At 55.9% G+C, this 13,471-nt stretch overlaps 1 protein-coding gene across 4 annotated transcripts; it reads left to right on the top strand.

Annotated features, from left to right (window-relative positions):
- The first annotated feature begins 590 nt into the window (after nt 1–590).
- TMEM82 (transmembrane protein 82) lies at nt 591–11,906 on the top strand. Of its 4 annotated transcripts, none has more exons than XM_038376352.2 (7): nt 591–866; nt 1,568–1,722; nt 1,806–1,878; nt 4,383–4,557; nt 6,363–6,771; nt 7,936–8,123; nt 9,499–11,906. In XM_038376352.2, the coding sequence occupies exons 2-7, from the start codon at nt 1,644–1,646 to the stop codon at nt 9,619–9,621; spliced, it is 1,047 nt and encodes a 348-aa protein (XP_038232280.1). In that variant the 5' UTR covers nt 591–866; nt 1,568–1,643; the 3' UTR covers nt 9,622–11,906. The 4 variants fall into 4 exon arrangements, with proteins under 4 accessions (XP_038232280.1, XP_038232279.1, XP_038232278.1 ...); XM_038376351.2 differs by having other exon boundaries at nt 844–918; XM_043500001.1 differs by lacking the exon at nt 591–866 and adding an exon at nt 872–903.
- Nucleotides 11,907–13,471: the final 1,565 nt, after the last annotated feature.

Consider the following 13,471-nt stretch of genomic DNA (forward strand, 5'->3'; position numbering starts at 1 on the left):
ACCCAGCGCCAAGAATAACTGACACAAACAACCCTCCTACCCCAAACAGCTCCTTGTGCCATTAGGGATGGGGGCCGCTACCCAAGCTGCATTGAGCCATCAGAAGCTGGCCAGGTTCCAAAGAGATGACACCTGGCCTCAGGCTTTAGCTGCTCTCAAGGGTTTGCAGGCAGGACTGCAACTCGGAGCACTGGGGAGGGTTTCCAATAGCAGGGAGTGAGGTGGGGCAGATTTGGGCTCATGCCCCAGAAGGTGCCCTGCTCTCCTAAAATCCCAGCTGACTATGATTTGAAGCACGGCCCACTCACATGCTCTACAATTAGGCTCAGCCAGCAATGAGCCTTGCAGGGTGCATGGATGTTGGCATTGACCCACACAGAGCTGATCACAGGAGCAAGGCCTTCAGATTGCAGCTCTGAAGGGGTTAAAGTATCAGGGCATCATAGTAATCATTGGTTACTTTAACCAATCACTAAGTACCAACAGGTCCCTCTCCCTCAGTGTCTGACCGCACTGCTAGAGAAAAAGGGGGGTTAATTCAAACACAAATACCACCATGTTGAGAAACTGGCTGAGAAATGTTATATTGGACCATTCACACCTTCCACCCTGTGGCAGGGACATGTAAATGGAGGATGGTCCTTTGCCATCGTCTTCTCCACATAGATCCCACCTGGCTCGTTAGAAATACCCAGACAGAAGAGAGCTGAGGAAAGGGGGTGAATGGGACAGAGACCAGCTTTTCCTCTAGTTTCTCTCCCATGTATCGTCTCCCGCCCCCACGTTTACACTGATTAACTACACAGATGCAAGGCGGGGTCAGGCTTAAAAGCACTTTAAGACAAGAACCAGTTTTTTTCCCCTAGGTGAGCACCAAAACCTGAGAGAATATAACCCACAAAGGTTTTTTTAAATCTGGTACTTTTCAATGTTTTGGCTGTTTCTGTTTCATGCTCAGAGGCTAGCGGAGAAGCTGGGGTGGGCAGGTTCACTTTTGTTTCTTGTCAGTTTTCATACACCAATAACAATATCCAGTACTTAAGGAGAGTTTTTAATCAGAGGGGCTGGAAGCACTTTAGAAACAGGGCAAGCATCATTTGCTGTATTTTACACATGGGGAAACTGAAGCACAAGCAGCAAACTAGCTTGCCCAATATCACAGGCTTTGAGTTAGTAGCAGAACCCAGCTTTTCCCCTCCATGTTGCTACTAGGCCAGGCTGCCTTAGGCTAGCAAAACATTGCAGTGTTGGGGCTGCGAAATTGGCAGGGCAAATGCTTTGTGCCCAACAGAAATCCGTTCCTTGGCCGAGAACAGGGCAATGAGTGGAACTATTTCTTTAGGCGAACCCTTGTTCTGAGTAGCCCAGCCGCAGAACTAACTTGCCTGGCTGGGTCCCTTTAACACAGGAATTCCAGGCAACCTTGTGAAGAGCCCTTCCCACTGCTGCTGGCCTGCCCACTCCCCCAGCCCTCTCTGGCCAGCTGATTGCAGGCAGGGCTCATGGAGAATGATTTACCAGCACCCTAGCCCCCTCCTGGTGCCTCTTATCAAATGCCTCTCTGCAGACCTTTGAGACTGACATCACTGTGCAGAGCCCAGCTCCCCACACCTGATTCCAAGCTCGTTCAGCGCTGGTGAAAAATGCTCTCCTTTGAGTACCTGGCCTCCTGGCTCCCCGGCTTGGCCTGGGGTTCCACCCTGATGGACTCTCTCTTGCAAGGTGAGGCTAGAGCCCTTTACTGGGTTCCCTCTCTGGTCTCCTTGGCTTCCCCATGACCCACCTGGCTCTTTTCTCCCCTGCAGGGCTAATAGGAGCCTGTGCCGTCTCTGTCCTCTGCAGCCTAGTGAAGATTTATCTCTACATCCAGTGTCTGAAGTAAGTGGGGGAGGAATCGCTTGTCCCAACAAAAATGATTCCCTGAGCAGCTTTGATTTCCTCCAAGCACTTTCTCCCAGCCCCCGGGTCCCACTGCCCTGTGGGTTCACTTGATATGGGCACCCGAGCGGGCTCTGAGGCCTGGCATTAAAATCCAGGTGGGTCGCAGCATCCTGGCCTGCAGCGTGACTGTACCGGGCTGTCTGGAATGGCCGGTTCTGTCCCCTGCTGGGCTCCTGCCAGCCCCCTGGTATCGGAGCTGCCCCTGGGCCTGGCGGAGGAAAATCTGTTTGAGTCTCTAGCTCTTTTTCCTTGGGCAGAGCCTTGGATCTGATTGCAAAGATTTACTGGCATCTGGGGTTAGACTGCCTCCTGCCCCCCCCCCACATGCTGTTTACTAGCCTATAACACAAGGGCATGATATACTTCATGCCTTGTGTAGGCCCAGCTCACTGCACGCATCCCTCCATTCTCTCCCCACCTTCCCCCCACCCCAAGATCCCTGTGTGCTGCCCCCTCATCCCCTTCTACTACAGAGACTCCCTGCAATCCCTCTACTCCTCCCTCATGCCAGGGGCACAGGGTGTCCCCCTCCCCCATAAAATTGTCTCTCTTTCTGCCCTGCATGCCAGGGGCTCTCTGTACCTACATTCCCTCTCCCCCATACCTGTGGCTCTGTGCGCCTCTCTCCTCCAGCCCATTATTAATTCTGGGGGTCGGCACGTTAGCCTCTATGGGGAGGATGGGCAGAGCTGGGTTGGGGTAGTGTGACGCTGGATGGTATTAAGGGCTGCCCCCAACCAGCTATTTGATCTGTAGAGGATTGCAGGCCTGGCTGAAGCTGCTGGCTCTGCCAACCGCATGCCAGGGTCTCCGTGTGCCCCCCCACCCCCTTTCCCCTTTTGGTTTTTCTGACCCCTCCCACGACCATCAATAGGATTCTGCCCAGTGATGCCTAGAACGTTCCCTGGCTTTTTGGAATTGATCAGACAGGGCGTTCCAAAGTTATCGCGCTACAGACATGCATTCAGGGCCTCTCTTGGCTTGGCCAACGTGTCACATCAGGCATATCCCAAAGGATCGGCTCCCTGGCTGGCCCCACGTCCTCAGGCTGGCTCTGGGGGCCAGCAGGCCCAGATACGAATTACACTTGGGGAAGGGGGGGGAGGATGGCAAAAAAGAAGTCTTTGTGCCCCACCCCGCAATGCACAGGCCACTCTTAAGGTTGCCAATTTTGGTTGGCTTTTTTCCTGGAGGTTTCATGGCATGAAATGAATCCTGGAGGGTGGGAAACCTCTGCTGGTCGAGCTGCTCAGCCCTCTCTGTGAGGACACAGTAGTGCCCTGTGGCTGGGATATGGGTGTTTAGGTGGCTGTGGGGGTGCACCCCAGAGCCCTTGCCTGCAGCACAGGGAGGAGAAAACACCAAGCTACCCCTGCATGAAGGGGCTGTTCTGTAGCTACTGCAGCCTATTCAACCCAGGCCCAGCTGCTTCTGGAAGGAGTCCCTTCCCTTTCGCCTTGCTCCAGCCTAGGGACATCTGCCCCCACCCCCCTTCCCCCTTTGACTTTTGAGGTGGCGGGCCTGCCCTGAGCAGTGTTGGGAAAACCCCCCATCCCTGGCCCTGAACCCACCACCGGAGTGGATCCGCTCTCCCCCCCCGGCCAGAGCCCAGGAGATGATCTGTGAGGAACAGCTGCCGGGGAGGGGGGCTGAGACAGGGGACTTGGCGCAGGTTGAAGAGTGCTGGGCTGGACCGTGAAGAGATGGGTGGGTAGTTTTGGTGGGGGAAGTGTCTGGGACTGGGTTTCTTCAGGGTTGTTGTTTACTTTGCGGCTGAGGGGGCCTCTTGTGTGGCCAGAATTCTAGAGTCGCTGCCCGTGAGGTGGAGCCCACCCTGGGCAGCTTCGAGTGCCTGGATCTCTTGGGTCAGACCCGAAGACCCACGAGCCCAGCTGCTCTGTGAAGATCCCCCTGCCCCTCGTTCATAAGTGTACGGCTGAGGCCTGGTGTCTTTGACTCGAGCTCCTCTCCCTAGAACCGGCTGCATCTCGCTGGGGCAGGATGCGCATAGCTGGCCTTTATGAATAATTTAGAGCAGACACGTGACACTTCGGGATCCTGAGCTGCTATTGTAGTTATTATTGGCTGCCTTGGATGAAGGACTTGGGGAGCAGGGGGAAGCCTCCAGGCAGGAGAGGGGCCTGGATGGACTGAAGGGGAAAGCAAGAAAAGCTGCTCTTGGTTGGAGTGATGGGTGGAGTTGGATGGCCCCTTGGGGTTTGATCCTGCAGATGCTCTGTTTCCACTGAAGTCAATGGACATTCCCACACTCTGGCACTGCACGGAGGGGCGAGTTACAAGAGCCTGGCTACAGGGGGGGAAGGTGGTTGAAGGTTAGCAGCCTGGGACCTGGACTTCCCCTAACGCAGCAGGAGGGAGGGATTCCCCTGTGGACTGATCCTGAGCCAGCTGTGTCCTGAGCTTATGTCTCTCTGTCCCAGTGACCCGGACAAGCAGAAGGAGGAGGAGACCATCCGCTCCCAGTGGTCCCTACTGGATCACATCCACTTCTTTCTACTGACGTTGATCTTCACGGTGGTTGGGTATCGCGTGGCTGCTTTGGTGGTGCTGGAGTTTTCCCTCAGGGCTGTGTCTATGCTGCTGTCCCTGAATAAGGTGAGGAGTCGTCTCTGGGTAAGGGCCTGTGTAATAATCTCCTGATCCTCTCTGTAGTCGTGTATGAGCCATCGTTGGGACTGGACCAGGAGGGTGGATTCCTGATGTATAGTCTAGTGCACTGTAGTAATAACTCCCAGGCCTTACAGGGCACTTTTCTTCAGTAGATCTCAAAATGCTTAAGAAAGGAGGTTTGTGTCATTTATCCCCATTTTACAGAAGGGGAAACTGAGGCACAGAGTGGTGTAGGGACTTGCCCAAGGTCACACATAGCCAGGAATAGAACCCAGGTCTCATGAGTCCCAGTTTAGTGCTCTATTCACTAGGCCACGCTGTGCGTGGTTCTCCAACTTCCATTTGCCTGTAATATTCCTGCCCCAGTGAGTGTCCAGCCCTAGCTGATGACCTGATGAAGGGTGGAGTCTATGAACACCCTGCGACTGGCCTGAGGGAGATGCTGCAGAGCAGTCCCTTCCAGAGCTAACTCTGATTCCTTCTCCAGACCTTGCTGCTCTGAGGACCAAGAGACTAGAGCCAGGAGTCAAACGTTGATCGGCTGAGTGGCAGCCTAGGACAGTGCTTTTCAAACTGCGGGTCTCGACCCAGGAATGGAAGGCACTGGGTCGCGGCGGCTCTGGTCAGCACCGTCGACCGGGCCATTAAAAGTCCCATCAGTGGTGCTGCCCGGCTAAGGGAGGCTAGTCCCTACCTGTTCCGACACCGCGCTGCACCCCGGAAGCGGCCAGCAGCAGGTCTGGCTCCTAGGCGGGGGGGCACGGGGCTCCGTGCACTGCCCCTACCTCGAACACTGGCTCCAACTAGCCAATGGTAGCTGCGGGGGGAGGGGTGGTGCCTGCTGCTGGCCGCTTCTGGGGCACAGTACGGTCCGCAGCACCAGGACAGGCGGGAAGCCTGCCTCTGCACCCCAGCTGCGCCACTGCCCAGGAGCTGCCAGGGGTAAGCCTGTGCCCCAACCCCCTGCCCCAGCGCTGAGCCCACACTCAAACCTGGAGCCTGCTCCTGCACCCCAAACCCCTCATCCCTGGCTCCAGCCCAGAGCCCTGACCCCCTCCCACACCCAAAACCCCTCATCCCCTGGCCCATCCTTCCTGTGCAGAGTCAGATGACACATGATTAGAAGCAAGTGTAGGCTCAGAGGTTTTGCACACCAGACCGTCCCTTGTCTGGGCTGCTATGGGATGGGAGAAGGTACCAGGGTTGGGAACTCCTCACTTTTACCCGTGCTTCTCGGCCCCAGGGTCTGCAGCTCATGAAACCTCAAGGCAGGGGTCTATAGAGTCTGAACGTATGGTCCCAGGCCACGAGGGGATGTGGGTGTGGATGTGGAGGACAGGCGAGGGGATGTTGTGCTGGACATTAGAAGGCAACAGAGAACAAAGGCGCCACTTGTATTGGGGCAGTCCCTTAGCTAAGATGGGGGGAAGTGGAGCTGAAGGAGCAGGGTTCTAGTCCCAGTGTTGCACAATGTGCACCATATTCAGCCGTCTTGTTACACCACAGCTAAGATAATGGTGGTGTAACATTACCTGCCCCATGTTGGCAGCTGCTCTCTGATGTCTTGAGTGGTTTCCGTTTGCTGTGCTGGAGAATTAGACCAGCCACTGAATTCTAGCCTCCGTCTCGAGGAACACGTCCAGCTGTCCTACAGGCGTGTAGCGAACGTGCTGCATCTCCAAGTTTCAGAGTAGCAGCCGTGTTAGTCTGTATTCGCAAAAACGAAAAGGAGGACTTGTGCCACAAGTACTCCTTTTCTTTTCTGCATCTCCAATACTCTGCTTCCGCAGGGGGCGCACAGCAGCCAGTTGTACCTGCTGTGCCAGTACTCCCTAGGGTGCGGCATCTCCTGCAGCCTCAGCTACCTCCTGGAGGGGGCTCCCCACCGCAGCTGCAACCTGATCCTCAGCTTGGGCCTGGCCAGCCTGATCACCTGCTACGTCTGGAGGCTGGCCCGGCACGTCTGCACCATGTACGAGCTCCACAGCAAGGAGCGCTACTGCGGGGTCTGCATCTTCCTGCTCACCACCTGGCACGGCATCCCCACCCTGCTCTGCAACGCCCTCAAGATCACCTTCGTGGTGGCTGACCTGGCCGCTGTCGCGCTGATCAACAGGGATTTCCTCACCACCTCGGAGGCCATACGCTTCTGGACACCGCTCACCATCTGCTACACCCTGCTGGTCATCTACATGCAAGGTGAGGTCCCCATGGCCACTAGGAAACCAGCTGAGCTCCTTCCTGGCCAGAATGCTCCCAAGGCCCCTCTTTTTTTTTTTTTTTTTTTTGGCAAGGGGACTTGTTTTGTGCACTTCTGGGCATGACGGAGGAACCCCCTGGTCTTCTTCATGGGGACTAACTGTTCAAAATGGGACCTTTAAAACAGAAAGCTCCCAATGAGCAAGTCCAGCTGTTGGATGTAGGAAAAGGGGTCAAGCTGCCCACAAGGGTATGATCAGCCAATGGGAGCTTGTTCTGATGATGTGGCACTTCTGTTTTGCCCTTCATTGGTGGAGCAAGTGTGGTGGGCGGGAATGTCTGGAACCAGAATGGGACCGAATTCTCTCCTGCTGCTTGTGTAGTTTCGGTAGCGCTCAGGCATGTTTCTCTCTTGTTCTTAACCTCAGCATTTAGCTTTGCCCTTGCAACGAAGCACAGTCCCGGGAACTGTTCCCACCACCTTGATCCACAGATTATAAATCCAGAAGGGACCACTGTGATCCTCTCTCCTGACCTCCTGCATAGCATGGGTCGTAGAACTCCAATGCTTACAGTCCATTCTCCAATTTCTGCCAAGGGCAGAGATCTGGACTGTCCCGGGCAGCAGCTCAGGAGCATGGCTTCCTGCAGCCCCTCCCTGGAGGCAGAACAGATGCCAGTTTTTCTCTCCCATGGCTGCAATGTGGCTGCAAAGCTCCTGGTGTCACAAAGGGTGCATCTATGCTGGAGCCGCAGGGGCAGTTTCCACCTTGGGTAAAGAGACGGGCATGAGATGTGGCCAAGCTCACATACAAAACCAGCAGCGGAGCCATGGCGGTGATGGGCTAGTCACCCTGAGAACGTTCCTGCCCGGGACCCTTGGTACATACATCAGGTGTCTAGCCCGGCCCACCACTCATGCCACTGCAGCTACTCTTCTGTTCTTAGCACGCTAGTTTGATCTAAGCTAGTGCAGATGTGTCTGCCCGAGCTGGGAGTTGCACCTCCAGCGTAGCTGTACCCAATGTCTTTGGAAGGGACCGTTTCTAAGCCATTTTCCTGGCCATAGCAGCTACATGGTGTGGCTGAAGCTGCTGCCCAAGCCCAAAGGGAGGGTAGGAAATGGTTCATGCCATGACTGTGGGATGGCTTTGTTCCTGGCAGAGGAGCAGAGGCATAACCCCAGCGAGCAGATGGTCTATCAGACGGTGTTTGTGAGGATGGGAGGCCTCCTCATCCTCCTAATGACAGTGGGCCGGTGGATGGACATCATGAACATCTTCATCTCGCTGGTGGGTGAGATCTGGTGCCTGGTTCGGGCAGGGATCATGCTGGACATCTGCCGGGCTCAGGTGAGACTGCCCACTGTGACAGGGTCAGGCCAGATGGCTACAGGAAAGTGATAGAAGACAGATATATTAGCCCCAGGTTAAGTAGGTCCCTTTTCCCTGGGTAAGGTAACAGGGAAGGTTCTAGAACAATCAGGAACCTTCTGGAAAGAAGACAGACAGGCTGATTAGAACACCTGCAGCTAATCAAGAAGCTGCTAGAATCAATTAAGGCAGGCTAATCAGGACACCTGGGTTTAAAAAGGAGCTCACTTCAGTTTGTGGTGCGTGTGTGAGGAGGTGGGAGCAAGAGGCACTAGGAGCTGAGAGTGAGAATGCGGACTGTTGGAGGACTGAGGTGTACAAGCATCATCAGACACCAGGAGGAAGGTCCTGTGGTGAGGATAAAGAAGGTGCTGGGAGGAGGCCATGGGGAAGTAGCCCAGGGAGTTGTAGCTGTCGCACAGCTGTTCCAGGAGGCACTCTAGACAGCTGCTTTCCACAGGGCCCTGGGCTGGAACCCGGAGTAGAGGGTGGGCCTGGGTTCCCCCCAAACCTCCCAACTCCTGGTCAGACACAAGATGAGTTGGCCTGGACTGTGGGTTCAGGAAAATAGCCAAACTGAGGGCTGCTGTGAATCTCCGAGGCGAACAAATCCACCAAGAAGCGCAAGACCTAGAGGGGGAACTTTGTCACACCACATACCCTACGCACATGCTGCACCTGGGGGAGCACAAGGGAGGTCAGATGCCCTAGCGTAGCTGGATGGTCTCCTGTGTTCCTTGGGGCAAATCCAGCCCTGCCCTGTGCAATCTAACCTCAGAGGGACTGTGAGTGGGCTTGAAAGGGCAGAACTGTTCCTCTGCCTTGGAAATCTCAGGAGAGTCTGCTTGGTACTCACATGATGGGCTCTGGGCCTTATCAACTCTGGGGGTGGGGGAGGAATTGTGGGAGTGCGGGGAGAGGAGAAGGATGATGAGCACAGTGGGTCGACAGGAACGCGAATGGGTAACTAAGGAGTTGCCACAGAGGCAGGAGGATGAAGCCAGCCACTAGTTGCCATGGAGCAAATGAGAACATCCTGTGCACAGCGCAAGGACCCAGTTCTCTGGGGTGGAATGACTCTGACTCCAGCAGAGACCTGGGCCCCGAGTGTCGGAGGGAGACAGGAAGCAGCTCCTCAGGGCACTCCTGTCTGGGGAGTGGGCCAAGGCTGTGCAGCCCAGTGAGAGCCCAAGAGAGCTCCTGTGTCCTCTTGGCTATAGGGCCCAGGTAGCTGCCTGTTGGCTTATCCCTGATGCTCCTCGGGCAGGCTGCAGGTGCAGGTTCTTGGCCAGAGAGGCTGTTCGCTGTCTAATATTTGTGTGGTGGTCGGGGATGGGGTTTTGCTTCTCCACAGGATTTTTCTCAAAGATTCCCAGAACCCAGTTCCAGGCAGCCCCAGCCTAGGCCTGAGGCCCATGGCAGAAAATCCAGCTCAGTGACCAAGTCCTCAAGTGGAGGGGCCGGAGCCGAGAGCTGAGGAGGGGGCTGCCATGTTCCAGCGATGGCAAGAAAGGCAAAGCCCCAGCGACCAGGACTGAAATGTGACATTTTAAGCTTCAGGCCATGCCAACTGAAGCGGCTTAATTCACATGCCGTAGGTGCTCCAGTAACAAACCAGATTTGGGGGTGATCTGCTGAGGACATGATCAAATGGACAGTTGTTAACCTGGGACGGTGCAAACTACCTAGATGACTCTTTGCTCCCCTCAACCCTCGTGCCCCAAACACACTGCAGTTGGTTGATGTGCCCCGGTCCCTGGAAATGGGGAGGCCCCCAATCGCCCTCCGGGCTGCATCGCATACTGGAGAAGGGGAAACCATTCCCCCACTACCCCTGGTGTTTAAAGGTTTCACTTTCCCTGCTGGCTCTTTCCAGATCGTCTCTAGCCTGAAGCTCTCATCGGCTAGCGATCCCAGCCTCTCCAGGAGCCTAAGCTTGCAGCGTTCGTCTCTGGAGCCAGCTGTCCCTGGATCAACCCCAAAGCCAAACTTCTTGCCCATTGAACCAGTGCATAAGGCCAGTGATGGAGGTGGTTGGAGGGGAAGAGGCCATGATGGACAGAGTGGCTAGGAGGAGCTTGGTCCAAGCCAGACCCGGCTGCTGCCATCTGATTTTTTTTGGTGGCCAGCTGGATCTATGCACAGTTGTCCCTATTGCCTGACACACAATCCCCATCGGCCCCCTGCTCAGCAGCCACTAGTGAGTGAATGGGCATGGACCTTGCTCTCCTCCTGGAGGCTGTCCCTTCAAGTCAAGGCTGAGGCCCCTTGGCCGGGTAGCAGGGGAGACAAGCTGGAGGATGGAGGTCGAGGTCCAGGCCTGTTGTTCAGCACCTACACACTCACTGTAAAGAATTCACTCCTAATTCATTGCCAAGGAAATACCCCTCCACACTGGGTGTTGGTGCAGGTGGGGGCTCCCTCTCATCTCACAGCAGCAGGCCAGCCCTCCCCGCCATGTGCATCTCTTCAGCATCCCTCTGCACCAAGGGCTGGGGTGTCACTCAGTACCCCAAGCATCTAACTGTCCTGGGGGCACCCCAGAGCCATTCCTCTAGCCTGTTCCACAGGGGCTCTGAAGGGGATGAGCCTGCAGCTGGGCTGGATGTTTGGATAACACGGGCTGGTTCAGAGGGACTGGGTCTCTGAATTCTGCCTGCGGGAGAGACTGGAGCTGACCTTGAAATTCAGCAGCTCATGAGGGGACTGTCTGGACCTCCTGCTCCAGGTTTGCCTCGTCCCCCTTGGCCGTGTGTTTGCTCTGTCCCATTCAGGCTCTGTCTGAACTTGCACTAGCCTCTCCTTCAGAACCCTTGGCCCATCTCCTCCGGCACGGTGACGGCAAGGAGCGTCTGGGCTGGGCTCCAGACACGTCCCATCATGAGACGTGAGGAGCCGTGCGCATCAGCTTCCTGTCTAGCGAGGTAGGCAGAAGAGGGGAATCTGTAGACGCTTGTACTGTCAGTTGTATGACCATACGTGAGAATAAAGTGTATAAAACACACTGAGCTGGAGGGTGGGTGGCAAGAGCCCCTTCACCTTTCATTACTGCGTTTCTGAGTGTTTATCATTGTCTTCTGTGGGTCCTGACCGGAGCAGTGACAAGCGAGATGCTAGGAAATGTTTGGAGCTATGTGGCCTGATGTGCTTTAATCTTCTTTTCCCCGCCCCTCCACCCCCTGTTAGCCTGCCCCCGACATGCCCGCCTCTGTCTGATCGGCATTTGTATCTCACCAGCCAAGTAAGATCATGGGCGAAGGTAACATCACGGGCCAGTCCACCCTGCCAGTTCTTGGGCTTCTACTTTCCACATCCGTCGTGGGTCCTGCAGAACCATTTCCACTCCTACTATGGACCCTGCTGCCACCTGTTGCAAACCAGGACCAGAGAGGGAACGGACTCTAGTAGCAGGCAGCCGAGTAGCCACTGCTAGCAAGTCTGGCCTGACTGATGGGTCTCATGGTGCACTGCCTGCCTGGGGGAGATGGGGGCTCCAGGCCATTTGGGGGTTGTGAAATTTTGTGAGTGCTGAAGGGCTCTTGCTCCCTGGCTGAAAGGGCTATGGTGATTTTATTTTAACCCAAGCCAGCATGATTTTCTCATTTTACGCACACATGCCCTGCCCCAGTGCAAAGCCTGGCCGCATCATGTTTCTCCAGCAGGGACCAAGTAACGGAGATTTTGGCCCTAAAACATTCTGGCTGGGATCTCGCTGCTCTTCACCAGCCCATGGGAGGTGGGTGGTACTGGCCTTGTTGCAGGTGGGAACACTGAGGCACACCCAGTTTGTGACCTTACCAAGAGTCGGAGGCAGAGCTTGGAACTGGACTCGGGGCTCCTACCTCCTACGATTGTACCTTAGCCTTCCTGTCCCCGGAAGAGTACAGTTACGATGCCTAAAGAAGCATGGGTCAATTCAAGGGCCTGAGCTGTGAGGCATAGCCCTACTCAGCCTCCCGAGCCTGAAAAATCCAGGGTAAAAACTTACCTCCCCCTGTGTTCAGTGCACCATTCACAGTTGCTAAGTTAGGCTGCGTGCAGGGCCAGCCACGGCAGGGTCGCATGATGCATGGCCCATGTACCTGCAGAATCACAACCTGCATTTTACAGCTGGGGCAGCAGCTTGCCCCAGGCCACACAAGGCAAAGGCAGCAGTGAAACCCAGAGGCCTGTTACAGGCTTTAGCTGCAGGACCATCTTCCCCTTCAAAGCCCCCTTCTCCTGGAACAACTTGCCCTGATGTGGATCCATGTCCAGCCGATGGCTCTGCACTCCCAGTGCCCCCCCTCCTCCTTTGTGCCTGTGGCCAGGTAGAAGGAGGAGAGGGAGGATGACCATGGGCAGAGGCAGATGTGCACAGCAGGGGGTAGCAGAAAAGACTGAGTGGAGCTGGGGTCGGGGGAGAGTAGCCAGGGGGCTTGTAACAGGGCGGGGAGCTTGTGGATTGTAAAGTGCTATCACCCCATGGTATCAGCACCTCCCCAGTCACTACTGCATCCCCCTGGCCCACTTCCTGCAGCCACCCAGCTACTGAGGCCCCCACCAGTGACTGCATCTCTGATGGGCATCCCGCTTCCAGTGGGGTTCTGAGCACGGGCGGCTCTGATTGCTGGGATCAGCTGGTTCTCCCGGCAAATGCAGGGTAGGGACATAGGCCAACCGGCCGGCCACAGGGTGTCACTGTTGCTATTCAGCAGTGTCCCAGCAAAGGGCTGAGTCAGCAGTTGCTGGCTGGGAATGAACCTGGGCGCGACCAGAACTGAGCTGGACTTGCTGTCGAGTGTCCTTCGGCACCAAGGTGCCTGATGTCCATGCAGAGTGGCAGTGCAGGCCCTGGGGGGCTTTCACACAGGTCTATGGTGCTGTCAGCCCAGCCCACCTCTGCTGTTGATCCCCCTCGGCCTGCGTCAGCTTGTCGCACCAGCCCCTCTGGCAGCAGCATCTGGCCAGCTGCAGAGGGGGTGGGCTGAGGATCCTCCTCATCATGATGAAGAGCAGCATTTGCAGGGATGCCCGCACAGCCTCCGAAAGCCATTGGAGGAGGGGGTCGCCTTGGGAAATTCAGGAATCGTGCCCAGCCCTCTTCCTGGGCACTGACAGTTCTCGCCCTGCCAGCGTAATGCTGATGGCAACATTCCTTCACCAGCCCGCAGCCTGCCTGGACTTGGGCCTACACACGAAGGCGCAGGCTGGTGGAGGAAAGGCCTTAAAGGAGGCTACTGTCATTATGACGGAAATGGCTTTGCTTTTATGTTCCTGTCAACATTTGACTTTATATCCCCTGCCAGCTCACAGGGCAATACTAGTCCAGTGCACATGCATGGCAT

This window comes from Dermochelys coriacea, chromosome 18 (assembly GCF_009764565.3).
Source record: "Dermochelys coriacea isolate rDerCor1 chromosome 18, rDerCor1.pri.v4, whole genome shotgun sequence".
NCBI classification, from domain to species: Eukaryota; Metazoa; Chordata; order Testudines; family Dermochelyidae; genus Dermochelys; species Dermochelys coriacea.